Source organism: Desmodus rotundus, chromosome X (genome assembly GCF_022682495.2).
Source record: "Desmodus rotundus isolate HL8 chromosome X, HLdesRot8A.1, whole genome shotgun sequence".
NCBI classification, from domain to species: domain Eukaryota; kingdom Metazoa; phylum Chordata; class Mammalia; order Chiroptera; family Phyllostomidae; genus Desmodus; species Desmodus rotundus.
The window spans coordinates 88,971,548-88,995,164 of NC_071400.1; the positions used below are offsets into that span (position 1 = coordinate 88,971,548).

Consider the following 23,617-nt stretch of genomic DNA (forward strand, 5'->3'; position numbering starts at 1 on the left):
TAGTTGGAAAATGGTTCAGAATTATACCAAATTTTATAAATACTCCATCACCCTCAAAGGGAATATCTCCCTGACAATAGCCATTCCTGAAACTGGAGATGGTCTGGGGCTGATAAGCCTTCTCTCCAGCTCTTTTTATCTAAATCAAATATCTTCCTTGTCCCTTCTCAATTCAAATGTCTACTTACAAAAAAAGGGAAAAATGTACTTATTAGTGAAATGGAGCCAACTGGAACCCTGTTTCTTCATGCCTTAATTTATTGTAATTCTTATAATAAATTCATAGATTGCCATTATTTTTGAAAGATAAAAGAAGATTCCGTTAAGAATATACACCACCACTAACGCCTTTCCTGAATTCATATCATAATATCTACTTATAATTTTCATTACACGTCACTTTACCAAATCAAGTGCTAAAAATCTTACCTTGATAAATAAAAATCACAGTGCACTGGTTTTAATAACTTGAGAGGAAAGTGACTAGTCTTAAATATTATCATCCTATATCTCTGTATATTCATGTAATAAACTTTTGCACATAGACCCATAACTACACACATTGGCTTTAGGTGTTATATGTGTCAATACAGCACATTTTGATATTACAAAGACAGTGGATGTAACTTAACCTGGGAAGGAATTTCCAGAAGGAATTGGAAACATTTTTCTTCTTCATGCTTCCTTATTAAGATTTACCCACCTAAAAACCATGGGAACATTTATAAGTAAGGAAACATTTTTCATTTCACTGCTACAAATATTAAAAAACCTAAATACTTTATAGCCTTGTTTAAAATTTTTTTCAAAAGCTTAGCAAAGAACATTCTAGAATACCTGGTCCTCCAAGTAGAGGTTTAGCAGCTTTAATTATTGCTTCTAAAGCTGCATTTATAAATGATTAATGGTGTGCATGCAAAGAGGCTGATCCTATGGCTCTACATTGACCCAGGGGGAAAATATTTTCCAGATATTTACAACAGCCACAGTCTACACTGAATTACTTTGTCATTTTGTGCAACTGACATATTAGCTAGTTCATCAGCACTGTGCCAGAGCCAAAGAAAATGACTTTAGAAAAAAAGCCATGAGCCCTTAGTAGAAGAACGGCACCTTAACATTTTAGATTTCTACTCCTCCACTCAAATAAGTAATTTAAAAACATTTCCATAAAGGACATGTCTACCAAGTAATTAGTTAGGGTTTGGGAAGGTTGAACACTTTATTTCCCATTAGGGTCTAGACAATTTGAGAGCTAGATGTAGGAGCCAGATGGAGGCACAGCAGCAGCTTTAATATCCAAGTTACAGGGTTGCCTTGTTAGGCTGGCAACAAACACTCGGTTTCTTATTCCTTTTCCCCGGAACTGGATTGGTTCACTGAGTTGTTGGCCAAGCAGGTGGAGCTCTGCCAATCTTATGTGTTAGTTTGGGCCCTCTAAGAAGCAGACCCAAAGATGGGATTGGACATGCAAAATATTTATTGGGAAAAACACTTGTAAGGAAAATGGAGGGGGGTTGTCAGACAGTCATGTGGGTGAAGAAGAGTGGGGCAGAGGGTTGGGCGGAAGCATCTCAGACAGTGCTGCTCTAAGGAAAATTCTCGAGCTGAAGTCCCTCCCAGAGGAGTCCAAGTCTCCCAGGAATGGGTCCACCTTAGGATCCTGTGGCACTCAGTCATTGGCCAGGAGCAGCCGGGGGAAGAGTGACCTCAGTGTGGTTTCAGGACAAAGCAGCTGTGGCCATCATTCGATTACCCTCCCAGCAGAAAACTGATCTGAGAGGCAGTTCTCCTGGCTGCCACAGGTGATCGAATGTTCCTCCAACACCTTCCTTCCAAAGCCGCAGAGAATATGCTTCTGACCTGTAGCAAATTGGAGGAAACAGCTAACAAGCAACTTTCTTCTGTAGTAATGAGTTAGGGTTCTAGGAGCCACACACAGCAACTGATTTTATTGTCTTATAGTCACTGTTAATATGTGTATTTGGTGTATGTACATACGGACATAGATTTGTCACTATGGTATATTGTCAGGGTTAAGCAGCTAAAGAACAATCAATAAGTACGTGTGTGCCCTTCGGTATCTAGTGTTGAAGGAGCCACAAAAAGTATAGAATGTGGTCCTGCCCAAAAGTTACAACAAAATAAAAACATAATGTGATAGGAAATTTAAAATACTTTACAAAGTAGGAGGGAAGAGCTGGGCCTCCTCTGTTGCTCCATCTTAGCCCACCCATATTCAAAGAGGTTTTGCTTATATCAGTTTCACTTTGTTTATGCTTATGCTTCTCAGGGATGTCACTGGAACAAAGGCTGGTAGCCAGTGCAGCCCCAAACAAAAATTTGAAAACTCCTAGACCAAGTCATTGTTAGAGCCAGGAGTGCACTAACATTGTATAAATCTTTGCTGTTCAGGCATATGGTGATCACATAGTACCAAATTCAATTTGATCCTGTAAAATGCTTGTCTTAGAAACATGAATCCTTACAACTAGTGGTAATTTTTATTGGTAATCAGACACTGAACAGTACTCTAGTGCTTTTTAAGTCACATGGAAATTACTTGGTGTCTTTTTCCAACTTTATTCTCCTTTCCTCAACAAACTTCAGGACATCTTTTTTAAACTCTGAGGGTGTCTTAACATCATAAGAAAAAGTCACTCTGCTAGAATTACACTCTGGTATTATTCTTGCTTTAATTTTTTTTTCATGTCTATGACCCAGGGTGACCAAACTTCTTTTTCAGTGGGCTGAATCTCTCTTTCCTTTCTCTTTAGGGTGCTCCTCCCACTTCAGATGAGGAGAAGAAGCCAATTCCAGGAGCGAAGAAACTTCCAGGACCTGCAGTCAACCTGTCGGAGATCCAGAATATTAAAAGTGAACTGAAATATGTCCCCAAAGCTGAACAGTAGTTGGAAGGAAAAAGGTGAGTGAAAAACTGTTTCCTTTGTCTCAAAAAGATCACTACAGGATGGTTTAAGGAAACCGTCCACCAAAGGAGTCTGGAATTCCAGCAGCATTTAAGTATCCGGGCCTTTAATTTAGACCAGTATTTCACGTGCAGAGGTTTTCTGGCAGGTAAAGCCAAGCTTTGGGGCCTGTTTGATTGTATAACCAGTCAGAGAGCCAGAGAGCCATCCCCTTTCTGGTCACCTTCTTATTTGAGGAAAGATAAGGTTGGGAGAGGAAAGATGCATCCGAGAGGGTATTGAAGAGCTTTTGATCTTGGGGTCCAGGGAATCCTCCCTTATTTCATGCCTCAGTTTCCTCACCTACATGCCACTCAGAGCAGTGAGCTATTTCTGAATGGAGGATCAGAAGAGCAAGGAGCTGAGGAGGTTGAGAACTGTAAAGAGAGTAGAGACCAGGAGTTCAGGCCTTGAAATCAGCAACCCCTGTGTTTAAGAGGCAGACCAAGAGGACCCAATAATAATTCTGAATGTGGGTGAGGGAAGGGTAGGCTCAAAACTGTATCTGCTACTCACCAAGGCACTGCAAGCAGGGCCTGTTGACTTTATTTTCATTTCAACTGGATTCGGTCAATAATGATCCCCTAGTGAGAGTTCAGCCTTGTCCTGCATCTGCAGACCTGCCACCTGCTGACTGGTTTGGGAATTGGCCCAAGTCATGGTTCTGTGTCCTATGAGACAATGCCAGCAAATGTACTTTATCCAACATTACTGGATCCCACCATGCACAGTGTATTGCATTTTTAAGCAGAAGTTTAGGTTTAGAGGAGAGGAATGTATACGGGGAACATAAAACAGGTATTTATCTTGCTGATTGTCCATTCATTTGTTTGTTCACCCATTCACTCATTTATTCAACCAATATTTATTGATTGTCTCCTGTGTGCTGAACACTAGAAACGTTTAATCATTTACCATATGCCAGATACTGTGTGAAGAGCATTATATCCATTGTTTCTGTTAAGCCTCATGATGCCCAATTATTGCACCCATTCGTGACATGAGTCTTATAGAGAAACTGATTTCCGCATCTATCACGCATCCTCAAAAGGGGTCTGACTTCAAAGTTAGTGCTATCACCTACTTGTTATACTGCTTCACCCCTTCTTCCCACTGCACTTTACAGAAGGATTCACGCTCTCTGTGGGTGTTAGGTTGAGATCTTCTGACCACGTGGATGATGAAAGCGAGCACAGCAATGGGGACCTGCTATGTCTTCTCTTGCAGAGATAATGAAGAACAGAACGTTTTGTGTCATAGCCCCATGAATAATGGCAGTGTTCCTTGTGCCATGCTTATGCAGACTTACTAGGATATTTGCAAGTTAGTTCTACTGAATTTCTTTATAGCGTAAACAAAGAGAGGAGCCATTTTGGGTTAAAGTAACAAAACAGTATCCAGTGTTTTCAACACAGTTGCATAAAAGAACAAAAGAATAAGAATAAAACACAGTGAATTGTATGACCATAGAAATGAATCACAGGAACCTGGGCAAGGACAGAGTGACATTAGCAGGAACTGACCTGAAGTGTGGCTGATTATTATTTATGACAGAATGCAAACAATTGATGACTGAGCATCGTTATACTTGATCCTGCTTGTGTTGCCCGGGATGATGCTATAGAACTTGCTTGTAAGAAAGCCCAGAGAAGGGAAATTAGCTTTTTGTAATATTTATTATCATCACCCAACGAAGGCTGTTCAGTTACACACGTGAATTTTTAATGCAAACTGTAAAGGGTTTTTGCTTTTATGAAATTCATGTCGACCTAAATGTAACTCCAGTTCCAGTTTCAGAAGAACTTGGTTTTGAAGATTCAAAGGAAACCTGTTTGAAAATTAGCTCCAAGATGATCTTGTAGCGTCATCTGGTAACTGAGGATGATTTTGTAGCCTCAAATCTATGGTTACAGTAACAAAAAACAATATAAACTCAGTAACATATAGACAATGTACCAGAACAACATTTTTTGTTGTTATTTGATTTTCTCAGAGAGGAATTTAGTGATTCTTCTCTCCTGAACATATTCTGATAATGCAAAACTGCTTAGAGAGGCCGGTTTGTCCTTATTCTATAGGAATGTGAAAACAAGTTGTTACGGTAATTGATCTGAGTGCCAAATGAGTACAGCATTGTTTTAAGCCAAGGGATGATTTTTATGTCTTGTAGGAGAAGTATTAAGATGGTTTGCCTTTGACTCATCAATTCTTCTCCTGCAAATAAGTCAGATTTTGAGACTTCCATGGTCATAATTTGTGGTCAGAGAAGGAGAGCACTTCTTTACTTTGAGTGATTCAGTGGACCCATAAGCCATATATATCCTGGGCCAGGTATCATTTAGCCCTTCAGTGGTTGGACTGATTTGCCCCCTTCTTGGGCCACCACTTTGTCTCCTATCCTCACCATCTATTGTTCAATGATTTGATCATTCATTGTTTAAAGATCGAGTGAATAAATCCATAGTGCCAAACACTGGGAAAACTTCAAGACTCAAGGCTCAAACTCCAGATTATACCTATTACAGTTCTTTAGACATATAAGATAGAGCAGCATCTCCTTCCAGCCAAGATCAGTGTCTCTTTTTAAGTGAGATTTTAGATTATTTCCATGCTCTGTGTCATGGCTAGAATTGCTTATGGAAATCAGTTAAAAACATTATGGGACCAGAACCAGAAATCCCAATGGACTTGCCAGTTTGGAATCAGGACTCATGGCTTGTGGCAAAGGACTGGTTGCCTGGACCCAATCAGGAACCAGAATCAGGCAACATACAGACAGCACACACTGAGTTAAGACCAAGATACACGGGAGTATCCCAAATGGGGCCCGAATCCAGGCTGGAACAGGCACAGGGCAGGGCAGGGAAGGAAGGGTGTTTCAGCCACATACCTCTCAGGATTCTCCTGGCTGTGATTTAAGGTGGTCAAATGGTGATTTAAGCAAGTATAGATGAAGAGACAGTGCCAGTGGCAGTTTTGGAAAACCAAGAGGCCTCCAGTACTCCCATGCTTGCTGTTTGTTGCATGATCAGGAATCACTCATGTCTACTGTCAGAAGCCACTGTCAACTTGTTTGCTTGTAGCTGCAGTAGATGCCACCTCAGACTTCATGAACAGGATTCTGGAGAACATGGAGAACTACTAAGGGCTGGTGTCTAATAGACTCTGTGTCCACTTCTGCTCCCTCCCAACCTTCATAACAGATCACAGGTAGCCAGTAAAGAACCTTTGTAACTAGCTTCTGTATCACAGACTGCTTCTTCATTCTGTGCTAAGATATACAGATGTCTAACTTGGTCCCTGCTGTCAGGATACTTAAGTCTTGGTACAAAAGTAAAATAAAACACTTCAAAAGGTAGATAATTCAAGAAATAGTTAGCAGCTTACTGATTCAAGATGTCCCATAGCTGTTAATGACCCATTAACACATAGGCAGTTGAGCTAAAGAATATTATGACTTAAGAGAGGAAGAACTCATGACGATTTGAGGTCACAGATAATTTCAAGGAGGTGGTGGGAATATAATGGTTTTAAATACAGGCTCAGAGATAGCTTCTGGGTGAATGGTATGCCCAGACCATCACTGATGGACCAGCTAGGGGAGACCAAACAGTTCCTTTAGGGCAATACTTAAACTGTTGGGGAAGAGCAAAACAAGATGCCACATCCTGCCCTCACCATCTCTTCTCTATTTCTAGTGGTAAAAGAATTCATTGATAATAAATTGGAGAGGAACAAAATAAACATCAAAGTGGTAGCAATGCAGTAATTACAGGCAAAATGATTAACTAAGGTAAACCATAAGAACAGTTCTACAATTATGTTAATGAACACAAAAATAGCAGCAATTGAAAGCCTTGGCACTAATGAGGCACTAGAAAGAAATTGTCATTTTGAAGTTGCAGAAATTCCTCATCTCTGTGTTGGACATTGCAGCATGGCCAAATGTTGTGTGGCAGCTAGACTTCTTGATTACGTACTAAACCATGGTTTCAGAAATTGCAACATTTTAGTGATTCTTAATAAATCACTTAGTAGCTTTTGGCCATGTATAAAAGTAAAACTCTGTGGAATTTCCAGTTGCCTTTAAGAACTCAGGAAAACCCACATTTTTGTATCAGGAAGTCTTTCGAGGATACACAGTGGGTATTGGATCATACTTTGAGAAACATTGCTATAGGTCAATAAGTGAGATTGAGTTGGAATGATCTACAACTCCTGTGTACCCATACACAGTCCCATGCTCTCAAGTCAGTCTCTATTCCATACCCCACATTGGCCAAGCCTTGAATCTGTATTCCGTTGATCTGAAAAGAACCATTATAATGCCCTGTTGGGGAAGGTGTCCTTTCTCCCTCGAGCACTCTGCCCCATCCCTAGCATCTTCTGTTTATGCTGTTACAATACTTACCACAGTAATGTATTGGTTTTCTTGTATATATGTTCTTCATAATGCCAGGGTAAAGCTCCTTAAAGGCTGGGGAAACTCTTGAGCACAAAAGGTATGTCTGCAGAATGTTACTGGTGCCTTGACCACAGCAAGTCTGATGTCCCCAAGGAATGTGTTCTTGTAGACTCTCTAAGTACTTGTATTCTCAGGGAGAGTATTACTTCAAAGCAAGACTAGCTTACCTTTCAAGGGCTGAAGGTAAGCTTGTTGATCATGACCAGTAAAGAGCTCAGAAGTTTGGCTTTAATTCATTGATAATAATTTTATTCTTCTGGAAAAGTGAGAAATTATGGAAAGTGTCAAGTTTGACTCATATTCCTCAAAAGGGGGATAAAAACCTGTAAAAGCATTTAATCATTTCATTTTAAAGAATTCTTTGACTTTATTTTTCAAAGAACATTTATGTCCAGATAAGACATATTTACCAACCAGTAATCCACAGAGATGCCATCTCTGATCGAGGAGAGCTTAAGGTGCTCATTATTCTTAAACATTAAGCTTTATGCATCGCCATTATTCCTGCTGATTCAAAGGCTAATTTTGAGAGTGTTGGCAGGAGGGCAAATTGATGTACTCAGACACTTCATGAAAAGTGCACTTAGTACCTAACAACAGACCCCCAAAATACATTAAGTAAACTGACAGAATTCAAGGGAGAAATAGTCAATTCAAAAATCACAGCAGGAGACTTTAATATCCCATTTTCAACAATGGATAGACCAACTAGAGAGAAGATCAACAAGAAAACTTTTAGTCCATTTGGGCTGTGATAAGAGAATAGTATAGACTGGGTGGCTTATAAAGAACAGAAATTTATTTCTCACAGTTTCAGAGGCTGGGAAGTCCAATATCAAGGCTCTGGCAGACCTGCTTCCTGCTTCATAGATGGCCAACTTCTCACTGTGTCCTTACATGGTAGAAGAGGCAAGGGAGCTTTCTGGGGTCTCTTTCATAAAGATACTTCATGACCTAAACAGCTCCCTAAGGTCCCACTTCCAAGTCCCATCACATTGGGGGTTAGGTCAAAATATGAATTTTGAGGGGACACAGACATTCAGTCTATAGCAGAAATAGAAGACCTGAACAACCACCCAACATTAGTGGAGCACATATTCTTCTCAAGTGCAAATGGCATATTGTCCAGAACAGGCTATATGTTGTTAGACCATAAAGCAAGTCTCAGTAAATTTAAAAGGATTGAAATCTTGCCAAGTACATTCTTGGATTACAAAGGAATGAAATTAGAAGTCAATAACAGAAGGAATTTTGGGAAATTCACAAGTTGTAGAACTTAACACACTCCTGAATAACCAATGAGCCAAAGAAGAAATCACAAGGGCAAGTAGAGAATAGTTTAGAGACAAATGTAAATAAAAATACAACATACCAAAATTTGTGGGATGAAGCAAAAGCAGTGCTTAGAGGCAAATTTACAGTTGTAAATGTCTCTATTTAAAAAAGAAGAAAGATCTCAAATCAACCAACCAACCAAATCAGTATGACAACTCCATATTTGGGAAACACACCCTTGATTATCCTAGAGTAAATAATCCATATCTACATAAATGGCAGATGATTAAATTGATGTACAAGTGAAAATATTATGCTTTTCAAATGTTAAAATACAAAAAATTTAAAACTCTACTCATATAAACATCATAACAATGTAATAGAAGCTTGGAAATTAAGTAATTGCCCATAAGATCACCATTTTAGCATAATACTCACTTAGCTTCCTTCCAGTCTTTTCCTCTGGACTTACATATGGGGTACAATACAACCAAATTGCTGACAATATGGAGTCTGGGGTCATAAAGACTTGGTCGCATTACCTTCTACCTTTGCAACTTTCAGCTCTACATCTCTATTTCCATATTTTGCTAAAAGCAGAAAAGCGGAAAATAGCATTTCCCTCATAGGGTACTTGTGAAGGATTAGCGAGGTGTATTTTAAAAATTATATCCAGGCATAGCTCCTGGTATGGGGTAAATTTAAATACTCAGTAAATGGGAAGTGGTTCTCCTTTTACTTTTTTTCTTACATAGCATGATTCATTGCACTTATATGGTTTCCTATCTTTTCTACTTTACATTTGCTATAAAAGTATTTTTATGTTGCTCTGCAGCCTTCAGAATTAAGATGATTTATTTCTCATAGTCTTTGACTTATCATAATTTCATAACCTTTTCCTTCTGCCAGAAGACGGAGGACATATTTATTGTTTTCCACAGAACTAAACTTAAAAAAAGAAACTCAACAACTTCTCCAAATGTCTTCTCTGTGATTTGCTGGAAATTTTTTTGTCCTCAATTCTGAAACACTCCCTGCTTTGACCCAATTACAAAAGCTCTATTCACTTTCTTCAAAGGAAATGTTTTTATGCTGAGATTTCCCACTCTCTAATGAAGCCACACTTCTTTTGATTTGTGATGCTCTTTTTTTTCCTGCTCCCCACTTGGTTAGGATGAAGATGGGTTTTGCAGTGGTTCTGATCAAGGTTTTATTCATTTGTTTTTCTGCCTGGCAGAGTTGTTCTAGGCCATGGTTATAGCCTGTGTGGCCTTAAATATTCTTAAGGGTGACTATGAGGGGCCTTTAAGCTGTTTGTGGTAGTTGCTTTAAGAGCCTCTCCACAGCAAACACACAGAAGCTACCTGGATGGTTTCAGGGGTAGTTGGAATTGGTGAGAGAACTTTTAGGGAGTGTACTCGAGATCAGAGAAGTACATCTACTCCAGCCATCTTGGTAGAAGGCTGAGGTGACTCAGAACCCAAATCTGTCAAACCTTGTACACTGGCACATAGATTTCCATGGGTTAAAGGACATTTATGGCTGATACTTGCCCTCTATCCAATGCAATGGAACTCATTACCCTATCTCAGTGGTTGGCGGTGGTGGGGGAGGCAATGTCTGGAGACAACCTGAGGTTTGAGATGTCACAACTTGGGGGAAGTATGAGCTGCTATTGTCATTTGCTGCTCATGCCTACTGCACGGGGTATATACTATGATGCCCATTTCATTTATGGGGGAAAGAAGGCCAAGAGACTTTATATAACTTGACCAACTTCACCCAGCTTGTAAGTCACAGAGATAAGAAGCAAACCATCATCTGTCATACTCTACAACCAGTTCTTTTAATCACTATAATCCATTGCATTTTAAAAAATGTTCTTTTAGTTGTAGTCTTCCAGGCTTTGCAAATACTTCACCATGTTAGGTCAGAGTAAAACAAGCAAAGGCTAAAGAGACTGCAAAACTGTCACCTCCACAAAGAGGTGATACCACAACTCTGACATGTTGGTTTATTGGTTCATTCATTTGTTCATTCATTCTTTCTTTCGTGCATTCATTCATTCATTCAATTGACATTTATTAAGCATAAAGTATGTACCAGGCACTGAGGATGCCAGTTTTGGGGATACACATATGAACCAGGGTTCAGTCGAATAGGCAACACAGCATGGAAGCACAAATAACTTGCTCTTTTTAAGAGTCTTGAAAAAGGGTTAATGTCCTTAAATGTCAGAGAAAGCATGAAAGAGAGAGGCTGAGAGAAAGGCAAAGGAAGAGAAGGAAAGGAAAAAAAAGGGGGAGGAGAAGAGGGAAAGAAATAGAACAGCAGCGATTGTGGCAGTGCTGAGAGGGTGACAGGGACCTGGTCTGATGCTGACAAAAATGCAGCAGAGGAGCACCAGGCCTCTCTGCAGAGCCTGCCGTTGTTCTTGGGATGAGTGGGATGAGCAGGATGAGTGGGATGCGCGGGAAGAGCCGGATGAGGGATGGCTTGGCAGGCAGCTCTGTGTTCTACCCATGAAGCCTTTTCTCTCATTCCCACTCATGCTGTGTGCAGCCCACACAGCAAACCAGAGAAGTAAATTCCAAGCTGTCTAATCAGGCTTGGCAGCATTGTGACAACGTTGCTTGTTTGAACTCCCTCCACATGTTGTGGCATTTGAGCAGGAGAAGGAATCAGGAGGAGCAGATTGAGACTTGCACATTTCACATGTATCCCCTCGCCACCGCTCCCTGCCTGTGAACTGATCATCCCACACCCTCTGGTTTAGGGCTTTATGCAGATGGTGAGGTGGTATCTGCCTTAATCCCAGGCGGGATTGGTCAACTGGCTTCTCACCGAGGGAAATTTCTATTTAGCAGTCGACAGATTGGAATTACTTTCATCCAGGCAGGTGGCACAAAGGCTGCTCAGAACCCTGTATCTTGACTGTGGAAAAAACATCAGAAAGCAAGCATATCCTACTGCCCCAAAGTCACTGGATGCCTTCTGTAGAAAGGATAGTGGCACTTCCTTCTACCCCAGAAGACCTGTCCTGACATGTAGCAGGCACAGCCAAATCCTTAACAAGTAATACACATTTTACTGCCTAGCTTTTGCCTGATTTCCCATTTTGTATAGAAATGATAGCAATCATGGCTACCCTTTAGTTCCAAAGGCAACAATTAATTCATGAAAACTTGCCAAACAGGTTTATTAAATTCTGAGTGTTCAAATATACATTTCTACAGCCTAAATTAATTTTTTCTTCCTAATCATTTTGTACATGAGCTACTTGGAATTTACCTTGGTTGAATTAACCTTTTTCTTCATAAGGCAAATTCACAGCATGAACTAGATTTGAATGGGAAGGATTAAAGCACTAGAATGAATTCACTCGTTTAAGTGAATATCTGTGCACCCACTACATGCCAGGCACCATGGAATTAGAGGTAGGTGATACAAAACAACCCCACTCAAGGACCTCATGGTCTAGCTGAGTGAGGATATGAGAGAGGCCTTTCTTCAAGGCCAGGGGTTGGTTGGTTTTTGAAGGAAATACTCTCTAAAGAATAGCTCTGCATGTTTCTCCATGGAATATGAAAAACCTCACCGGAAATGAAAACCCACTAATTGTGCCTAATATGAACTCACTGACGCATTTGAAGCATCTGGGAAGATCTTTTCCTCAGTCACCACCTACCATGAATACTTTGAGCTTAAGCCAGTCAGTGGTGAGATATTTCTAACCTGCAAGTATACTCTTTGTCCTGGAGGAGGCACTGCAGTCACATTTTTCAAAACCTGCAGCAAAACCTGTTTCCAAAGAAAATCAGTAAGAAATATTTGGAGAGTCAAACTGCCATTCTCTCTTCCTATCATGGAAAAGTGGCGCACCATTTCAGACACCATTTTACTGAGCATTTTGAATGGGCTTGATGGCCAAAAAGAAGTATCTCATCTTTTCAGCAATCTTTTGTGCACTGGCTATATACTAACTGAGAAACTAAAACAAGATCCACGTTGATCAAAACATCCAGAAGTTCCCTAGATGTCTTCTCTATGACATTTTGTCCTGGCTTATGCCCATTCACACCCAATTTCCAGCTCTTACTCTCTGGAAGTGTCTTCTCCCCCCTTCTGATGTTACTTCATTTGATAGTTAAGTAGTGTCTGCTTTGCAATATACAGGTGTCGAAGAATATGGTGACTTGGAGACTTTGTGAAATGGCCACTTAAGGGTGCATCATGAGCCAGGCAATGAGGAAACAGGCTTATTTGGAATTTTGTGGCAAAAAGCCAAAATCACATCTAACTAGAGACTAATTGTAGCAATAATATTAACAAGCCCTTGTAGTTGATTTTGTGAATTCCAAAGTCCTTCTGTGTTCATTCTCTCGAGGCTCACAGTGGTTGTCTGAGACAGGTAGGGCAGGAATTGAATTTTCAGTTCAATATTATGTGACTTCCAACTTCGCACAGAGTGGAAGATTGTGAGATACCTTCATCTCCCTCCAGAGAAAATTCATTTTAACACTAATTATTAATTAAGCCTAGTTAAGTCCATCTATAAAAAATGGGTGTGATCCCTTTTGGTCAGAAAAATGAAATCATCATGCAGTCTATAGTGGTGCCAGGGCGGGCTTAGTTACAGCCTGTGCCACGGTCCAGAACTGAACAGATAATGGCTCTGCTTCTACCCAGAATGGCTTTTCTCACTGATATGGAAAGATAGTTAGGGTTAATCTACCCATTTCTATCTATAGATATATTCCAAAGGAAATGTACTATCTCAATTTACATCTCTATTTATTTTTTCTTGCTGTTTAATTAAAAAAATCATGCTGTGTCCTTTATACACATAAACATACAACACACACACACACACACACACACACACACAAATACTGATTTGATCCAGATTTGAAAACCAGGTTGAAATGTGTTAATTTCAGAAAGACCAGGTACAAATAAATGGGCTTGGATAAAACTTCACTTTAAGATGCCCTAAAGGTCAACTCTTCTGGAGATGAAAGCCCTCCATCATCACCAACAACCAAGAAATGGCATCCCAGACTACCCACAGAATCATATATGAAGTTGACTGCTGGTTATCTGCTGGGAGAAAGGGAGCCTGGAAGTCATTCGGAGCCAAATCCCCTCCAATTTTGGGCCAGTTATACATCTGCTTCCACTGCCAGGAGCAGGTCACACCACCAACTGAGCTAGTCTTAGAGGCCTTGGCTGGCAGGGACTGTCAGTGCATGGGAAGAAGAGCCCACGGTCCAGATAAGACAAAGCAGCTAATAATGTTCAGAGACCAGCATAGCTGGCAAATGCAACTTCATTAAAATGAACCCTGACCCTCCTCACCATCTTACTGCTATCTCTTCATGACTGACTACAGATTCAGTTTTCTCTCCAAGGGTGGCACCCTTTCTCACTAGGTGACATTATGAAATGACATTATGAAATTGCTCCTGAACTTGGGATCAATATTCTGCAGTCCTGTAGTCTTGGGCACAGTACCACCAAGGATAACAGTGCCTGGATACCCATATCACCACTGAAAATTGTACTAAACATGTAGGAATTAAAATGCCAAGAAACTTGAGTTAGAAACTTGTGTTAGGTAAAAATAAAGCTATCTCTATTAAAAATCAAAACAAGTTTGTGAATACTGGCTGGCACTTCCAACCAACTGAGATCATTTCAGGTCCACATTCTAGCATCAAACAGTGTAGTTATTCCTTTAGGCTAGCTTTGCATGTCCCATCTGCCAATTTGAGAAGCAAGCTCATCCTTGCCTTTAACTGAGATTTTGAGGAGAGTGGGGACAAGGCAGTACCAAGGACAGCATCCTGTGGGGTGGAGCAGGGGAAACTCTTTAGATTTGCCTACAGCAGTGGTTCTTGAACTTTCTTGTGCATCAGCATCATCTCTGCTGCCCTCCCCCAGGATCAGAGTTTCTGAATCAGTAGGTCTGGGGTGGGCCTGAGAATTTGCATTTCTGACAAGGTCCCAGGGGCTGATACTGCTGGTTTGGGGGACACACTTTGACACTGACCCAGTGCCATCAATCTAGATTGTTTAGGTCTGGACATTCAAAATCCTAACTATCTCATCACCTGGCCCACAGTTTTATAGCTATCATCCAAAGGTATAGTGAACAACTTGGTCAAATTTCCTTGCAAAATTCAGATATATGAAGTATCAATGAAACAACAATCATTAATGCTTATAATAGTGCTTCCAAGGGTCAGACACTGTCCTAAGCACTTTAGCTTGTGATTATTAAATGAGTTAGTATACATCAGAGCTCAATTTTACAGGTGAGATAACTGAGGCACAAGAGAGGTTATGTGATTGCCCCTGAGGTGTCACAACTAGAGAGTGGGCCATCCAGGATTTGAATTTAGGCTGTCTGCCTCTTTAATCATTTTTCCCAGGCTGACTGTTTATGTAGCAGGTAGGAAAAACTATGTGGGATGAAATGTGCTGTGTAAATTATGGGGACAATCCTAATATAATGGATGAGGAATTCTGCCAGTGACATCAAGTTTCCTACCAGTCACTTAACTGTACTGATACATTAATTTCTGTAACTGTTTATTAGACTGCTACAGTCCAAGGGTTGGCAAACCAGGGCCCACAGGCCAAATGTAGGCCACCACATTTGGGAGAAATAATAGAAAGAGATCCCTGGATTTCTTTGCAATGATTGGGAAGAAAGAAGAAGAACCATTTTTCTAATCTCTATGTAAATATTTCTCAGGAAAAACTTGCCAAATTTCAAATATATGCAGAGACCAAAAGCTGGGGTTGACAATCTCCATTCAAGCATACTGTTATAGAGATGTCCAGATAATGGAAGCAAAAAATACACACAAAAAATGTTCTGAATTTGAACACTTTTCAAGTCCAGTACAAGACAGGACCAGGATCACAACTACTTGGCTGATTAATATACAGCTGTATAGCTTTTCTCAACTATTGTGACATAAGAACTAAAGCCAGTTTCTGAGTAACTGAGTTGTCCAGACTTGGGCTTTGGATGAGGAGGGCTTATTTTTATTCTAATTAACTTAGTCCTGGAGTCAGGCAGCAGCAAATCGCTGGATACAGTTACACCAGTAGTCCTCAGCCCTAACTGCACACTAGGACCACCTGGACTACCTTAGCCCCACCTCTGACCAATGAATTCTTTGAGGGATGGGATAAGGACTTGAGTCAGAAGGACTGAGTTAAAGGATGGTTCTCAGATACAATGTGGATAGGCCAGAATGAAATCTTTCTTGCTTGGAAAAGTATTTCTTTGATTGAATGTCAATGTGGTTGGGATGAACATGTCTAAATATGGAAAACAGACAAGCATTCTTGGAAAGTGATGTAGCATAGATTTATTTATTCAGAGGGTGATCCAGTGGCGAGCCATAGCCTCTGTTTGGGATAGAACACGGGGAAGAGATGCTAAGTTATCCAGACTGCCATATAAGTTGAGAACAATAGCTATATTAGGCTCAGAAGGAGATGAGGACACTCTGGTTCCCATTACTTAGTATGTTGGGCCTTGTCAGTGTTGTGATATGTGTCTAGCCACCAATATGTAGAGTCACATTCTCATAGGTTAGAGGACCATCAATATCACTTAGTCCAACCAAGACACAGCCTAGTATGTCCTCTGTATACCCCCTGCTTTCCAAATATGTCCCCTACCCTGGGGAGTCACGTGGGTTTGACCATGAACTCAGAAACTTTTAACTATCCCAATTTATCTCACTCTAAAAGCTGCCAGGGCTGCTTTTTCACCCTTTGGAGTGACTCATTAAGCGGAGAGTCCAAGGAAGTCCCTATTCCATTGGAGTTTCTTTTAAACAGTTCAGTCTTTGGGTATAAACATAATATAATTGGATTTTTCAGGGTGATATGCTAAAGTGTAACTGATGGGTCAGCTAGCTATGCTGGCCTGCCCCCACAAAGCTGGGTCCATGAGTTCTCAGGATGCCAGATATCTAGGATTTGGCTACTTGCCATTTCAAAAATGCCCAAAACCACATGGCCCTACCCTAAAGCTAGGATCTGGTTTCGGACATAAAGAAAATGCCAACTTTTTATGATTCTGACCAATGACACTTATTCATTAACAAATTATAAGAGCTGAGGGCTTGGACAAAGGCAACTGTATTAGTTATATATTGCTGCATAATAAACTATCCCAAGTCTAGCAGCTTAAAACAATAATAAAAATTATCTTAGAGTTTCTCTGGGTCAGGAATTCAGAAGGGGCTTGACTAAGACCAGAAGATCCACTTTGAAGATGGTGCACTCATGCCGCTGGCTACTTGGTGATGACTGTTGGCAGGAGGCTTTGGTGCATTCCCATGTGGACCTTGCTATGGGGCTGCTTGAGTGCCCTCACAACATGGCAGCTGGCTTCTCCCAGAGCCATGATCCAAGATACAGCAAGGCAGAAGCCGTAATGGCTTTTATGACCTGGCTTTGGAAGTCACACTCCATCATTTCTGTGAAATGCTATTGATTACACAGGTTAGACCTATTCAGTGGTGGAGGGAACTACACAAGGATGTGAATACTGGGAGGCAAAACTCACTGGCGGCCATCTTGGAGGATGCCCACAATTGTAGCCTACCCCTCTTTTTTTAATGGATGAAGTAAATTCAGGTCCAGAGAAGTGAGGTTTGCCCAAAGTCAGAACCTTAACACTCCAGTATGTGCTTTCCTTTTAACACCACTGATCTTCACCATCCACAATTTCTAATATTTTTTAAACACCAAATGTTGTTTATCTTTGGGGAGTTTAGAAAGATTATTTCCAAATGTGAAGCCACTTTCCTTAGTGTTTTTAACATAGGAAACCTTTATAAACTAAATAACCTATAAGCAAAGTGCATACTTCCAACACTTGGGAAAGGCTTTTCTTCACTTGAGTCATTAGGGACAAAATGCTCCAAAAGGAGAGAAAAGAAAGCAGAACGTCTTACCAAAGGCAAATCCAGCATTTGAGGGACAAATTTTAGCTTTTGCCCAGTGTTCCCTCTCCCTGGCTTGTTGTGAGGGTGAAAACAAGAATCACAAGAAAAAAGAAAACACAAACCAAGGGAAAAAAAGAGTATCACCTAAAATCAAACCAATGCAAGGGCCACCCTCCTCAGAACTTGCTGTCTCATTAATCCCAAATGAAAGACAGTGAGATCCAGCCACAGGAGCTCCCTATGAGAAGCATAGAGTTGTTTTTGTGTTTCTGAAAACACACATACAAGCACACATGGGCACACCCACACAAAGATTTTATTTTATTTTATTTATTTTTAGACAGAAGGAAAAGGAGGGAGAGAAATATCACTGTGTGTTGCCCCTCGCATGCCCCCTATTGCGGATCTGGCCTGCAACCCAGGCATATGGCCTGACTGGGAATCAAACCAGCGACCCTTTGGTTCACAGGCCGGCACTCAATCTACTGAGCCACACCAGCCAGGGCCCACACAAAGATTTTTAAGCACAGAATTCAAAACTATGATAAATATCATCAGTTCTTTTCTTTTCAGGATCCTCTCTGAAACAGCTATCTTCTGAGAAAGGCAACAACAAGAAAGAAACCCCTTGCATATTCTCTTTCTCTTTTCAATCAGTTAGAAAATGACAATGCCTGTCACCTCTGATCAATGTAACCAGTCAGGAGATAGGATGACATTCTCCCTGCCTGACCTATTTTGTCTAATGGGGCCCACTCCTTTGCCCTCTGACAAGCTAACTTCTCTCTTGAGTTCCATTTATAGCAGAGCTTTATTAATGGTTAAATCGTTAGTAATAGATCCATCTCCCTCCCAAGGTTTACTTCACTTGTTCAATAAATTAAGCCATGAAATTGGACAGACTGTCCATTTATGCTTTATTTAAGCTCATATCTTCCTGATCCACAAAGTACTGCAAATTGACAGGTGAAAACAGTATGAGTTCCCACTGCCCACCCAGCAGTCTGTGGTCACTTGTGATTTGTCTTGTATTTAGTTCTCCAAGTAATGCTTGTGTGGCCTGTGGAAATTTTCCTAAGTCTCTGATGGTAGTTTAAGATCCAGAGCTACAGTGCTTCCGTGAGGAGCCCCTGGACCTTTGCTAATGGTTGAAGGGCCTCCTCTCTTAGTCCTCAGGCAACAGCCCTTGGCCACGTGCTATGAATTTCTAATGTTTGACCCCTCTGCTCATCTTGAAAGGTTTGTAAACTCCATTTATCCACTATTCTTGTTGCTGTCACACAGGTGACCTCACTGAACAATTGGAGCATTAATGGCCCAAAGCTGTCAAAATGACTTGTGCACCTCACTCCTCAAAGCCTTTTCTTCTTGTTTTTTAGTTGCCAGAGCCTGAAAGTCAACAGATCTTTCAAAAAAAGAAAAAACACAGAAGTGATAATGTCACTGCCCTGCTGAGCATCCTTCAGTGGCTCCCCACTACCCTTAGGGCCTGCATTAATGGGCTCAGAATCACCAGTTTGTTCCCATCTTACATTTCTCCCCACCCAGGGCATTCCTTGCTCCTACCCTAGTTAACTTCTCCCAGTTCATGGAGGTGCCATGCTGACGCCAGGCTTTTACACATGCTCAGAATATTATTTTCCAATTTCTCCTCCCCTGCCCATTAGCTGGCTAACTCCTACCCATCATTCAGGTCTCACTTTTAACACTATTTCTGAAAAGCTTTTCCACAGCCCCTTAAAGTGGAAGCTTCCTGTGTCTGTCCCACCACAGCAGTACCTATCACCATGGAGGAGTGGATTGTCATCACTTATTTTATTGTCTGCCTTTCCTTCTAGACGTTCAGTCCCAGGAAGGGGGATAACTTGTTCACTAGTATGTCCACAGTGCCTAAAACATTTTCTGGCATCTAATGCAGCCAAAATAATATCAGGCATCTGGTTTCCACCTTTAAGACGATTTAAGCAGAACCTCACATAAAAGAAACAAATTGATAGCCAAATATGGTACAGAAAGGAATGTAAATCTTTATGTAAGAGATATATACATTGTACAATACTCAGTAAAACTACCTAAAAAGTCTCTTGATATCAGCCCAAGATTTCCTCATCTGAAACACAGCCCAAATCTTTCTGTATTCTTTCCCCCAAAGCCAGTTATCTGCTGATGGCCCCAGCCCTTCTTTCTTCTGTAATTTTGACTACATTTACTCCTTTCAATGCTTCTCTCCACCCATTTAGAGCTCCACTAATCATCAGCATGAGACCCAGATGACAAAGACTGAATTTTGCTTGGAAGGCAGAGGGGGACAAAGGGATATGTTGATTTATAAGGTTTTGGGGGGTCTTTGTCTCAGAATAATAGTAATAATAAATGCACATTTATTGAGTATTTACTGTGTAGGAGGCGTCTTACTAAATGCTTTAATATGTTATCCTCACAACAATCCTGTGAGCCTGATACTATTATTTTCCTATACTTCAGAAGAACACTTGCCGCAGGTGACACAGCTAGGAAGCAGGAGAGCTGTGATCTGAAGGCAGAGTCTGTACTAAAGTGTTTCCACAGCAGACACTCAGTAACGTTACTTGAATGTATAGACAGAGTCCCACCTACGCAGCAGCCTGGAGACTGGCATGGCAAAGGGTATTATAGCAATTTCTCTGATGAATTGATCATAAGAACATGCTGAAGCCTTATTTCAAAGTTGCTTAAAGAAGCTTCAAAAGGCCAGTTCAAAAACTTAGAATAGGAAATAAATGTGGCTAGGTAACATTGGTAGGCCAGGTACATGTGGTCATTAAACTCTGTAACAAGGCTTATTTAGTGAGGCAGGTAAATCTAATTTCCCAGAAGGGAATCTTCATCTCATTAAAGCTGATCAGAAAATGACTCATATGTTCTATGAGAAATGCTTCCCAGAAGGGTCCATTCCTCACACCAGAACACACAGCTGTCCCAGCTAGGGTTTGGAATCATTTTCTTTCACAGAAACATTTCTCAACCTCAGCACTATAGACATTTGGGCCAGATAACTCTTTGGGGTGGGGCTATCCTGGGTACTACTGTAGGATGCTTAGAGCAACCCTAGTCCCTATGCAGAAGATGCTAGTGGCATCCTCTCTTCCTGGTTGTGATAACAAAAAAATATCTCCAGATACTGCCAAATGTCCACCAGTGGGTAAAAATGTCACTTATTGCTCCCCACTGAGAACCACTGCTCTGAACCCTTGATCCTCAAAGCATGGTCCATGGATCAACAACAGCATCCTTTTGCAAGTTTGCTAGAAATGCACAACCCCATGCCTACCCCTGACCTCCTGAGTCAGAATCTGCAGTTTAACAAGACATCTGACAAGTTCTTGCTTCTAGGTCAGTGGTTCTCAACTGTGACTGCACATCAAAGGCCTGGGGGAAGTTTCAAAAAGAATACTGATTAAGAAAAATACTGATCCCAGAGCCAGAGACTATGATGTCATTGGTTTGGGGCAGCCTGGGCCTTGGGAGTTCTAAAAACTCCCTAAGTGATTCTAATGTGCAGCCAATTTGAGCTCCTGTTCTGGGTGGTTAAAAAATACCCCACAACATCGAGTGTGATTTACAATAGCCTATAAACAAGAGTCCACATTTTCAAAGTGATGCTTCTTTCCTTTCCATGAACATCCTTCTTTTTTGATCTGCTATCACTTTTTAAAAATTTATTGATTTGTGAGAGAGGAGAGAGAAGAAGAGGAGGAGGAGGTGGTTGAGGAAGAAAAAGAAGAAGAGGAGGAAGAGGAAGAGGAAGAAGAGGGAGAAGAGAGAGAAGAATAAGGAGAAGAAAAGAGGAGTTGATTCTTGTACGTGCCTTGATCAGGGATCGAACCTATAACCTTGGCGTATCAGGATAATGCTCTAAGCAACTAACTGAGCTACCTGCCCAGGGCAACCTGCTATCACTTTGAAGATGATAAAATTAACGTTCTTTAATAATGTCTTCAAAAGTTAACATTTGGCTATAACTAAGTTTTAAAATAATGGTTGGAATGATGTGGGGAAAAAATGAAGTCATTGATTAAGCTTTCCCAGATAGCATTTTAAAGAAGTAAGAGCTATCAAAATCATCCCACAACTTAAGCAGTTAAAAATAATTCTGTACTTGAAAATACATTAAATAGAAAACTCTATCAAGAAAATTGGTTTGCATGAAATGTACAATTATGTTAAAGAGCCCATGAAAATTGGGAAGCAAAACACTAACACCTTAATAGATAAACAGATAAAGGAAATGAGCTCACAATTCTCAAAAGTGGATGTGTAATTAGTACAGAAGCATGAGAAAATGTACAGCCTCACTAGTAATCAAAGGGATGCTCAATGAAACAGACTTATCAATTTTCCTCTTATAAAATTCAGAGATGAGTGGGAAGATGATATGAAACAGATACTTGCTCATTCTCTCAACAGATATTGAGTGTCCATTGTATAGCAGGTGCTATGTTGGCCTGGATGATGAGGGCATGGCGCTTTGTAAATGGAGAAAGGCCCAACCTACATAAGCCTTGGAAGAAGCCATTCTAAAGAAAATGTTCATGTGGAAAAGTTCTGTTCATTTATGATAGCACAATTGATTAAGAACCTAAGTGGCCAATAAAAAGATTTGATTAAAGTAAACTCTGGTGTATCCATCTGATAAAACAGACAATTTGTGATATAATGAATGATAAATGAAAAATAATACAAACAGTAGAATACTGGAAAATGGTTCAGCGATTGAACACATTTAAAAAAATATTTTATTTATTTATTTTTAGAGAGAGGGGAAGGGAGGAAGAGAGGGAGGGAAACATCAATGTGTGGTTGCCTCTCACACGCCCCCCAGTGGGGACCTAGCCTGCAACCCAGGCATGTGCCCTGACTTTTGAAGATAGTGAAACCAGCAACCTTTTGATTTGCAGGCCAGCACTCAATCCGTTGAGCCAGGCCAGGGCTAATCGACTAAATTTTGAAAATTCTACATGGTATCATCCCCACACCCAATACACAATATGCATTTGGATATTTAAAACTTTGAGGAACCCTAAAGAAAACAGTTTATTTTTGCTTAACCCAGTATTTCTCAACTGATCTGACCATGGGTAGTTTATTTCCCCCTCCCCTCCCCTCCCCTTCCTTCAAAAGCAAAACTTGTTTTGTCATCTCTTGGAACTAGTTTTTCTTAAACAAACAAACAAAACCTTGAGGATATGCTGGCATATACAGTAGTATTTAAGAGCTATGTAAAAATAAAAGCTTTATATAAGTATACACAGATGAAAAAAATTCATCTAGCTGTTCACTTAAGATTTGTGCATTTTATTCTATAAATACTAAAAAGAACCCTTGGTAAAGTTGGGGAAGACATGACATTTTTAAAAATTAAATTTTGGTATTCATTAGCTCAATTACAAGAATGTTAAGTCAAATTATTGACACACTACAGATATATTTCACTGTATCAGTTGTTCATGCAAGGTGACTCTAATGTCCCGTCAATATGCACAGATTACTTGTGCCTGCTTTATGCAAGTGTTGAAAGAATTTAGTGTAAGGGAAAGAGCTCCAGACAAGCTTTAAATCGTGGACCAACCATTAACTAGCTATGTGACCTTGGACAAGTGGCTCAACCCTCTGGACGTTAATTTCCAAATTTCTAAAATGAAGAGCAATACTAAAGCTCTAGTTCCATTCATCTTTGAAAATAGCTTTACTATTTTGGAATATTATAAGGCTTTATAGTTAGTTATACCATTGCCTGATGCCAGGTTTTTATTGGATTCTGAGTCTTTGGGTTACTCACTACCATCATTGTTACTATAAAACCAAACAAATGAGCCAAGTCAATCGGCTGTAAGGTGATCACCATGACAATATGCTTTCCAGGATGCCTTATTGGAGAGAGAGACAGGAGG

General features: G+C 40.4%; 1 protein-coding gene across 1 annotated transcript in view; it reads left to right on the forward strand.

Moving 5' to 3' along the window:
- SMPX (small muscle protein X-linked) overlaps positions 1-23,617 on the forward strand; it is a 45,242-nt gene that overhangs the window by 16,260 nt on the left and 5,365 nt on the right. The window contains exon 4 of the mRNA XM_024569937.4: positions 2,778-2,926. Within this exon, the coding sequence (XP_024425705.1) occupies positions 2,778-2,912 (135 nt within the window). The 3' untranslated portion in view covers positions 2,913-2,926. The remainder of the gene's footprint in view (positions 1-2,777; positions 2,927-23,617) is intronic.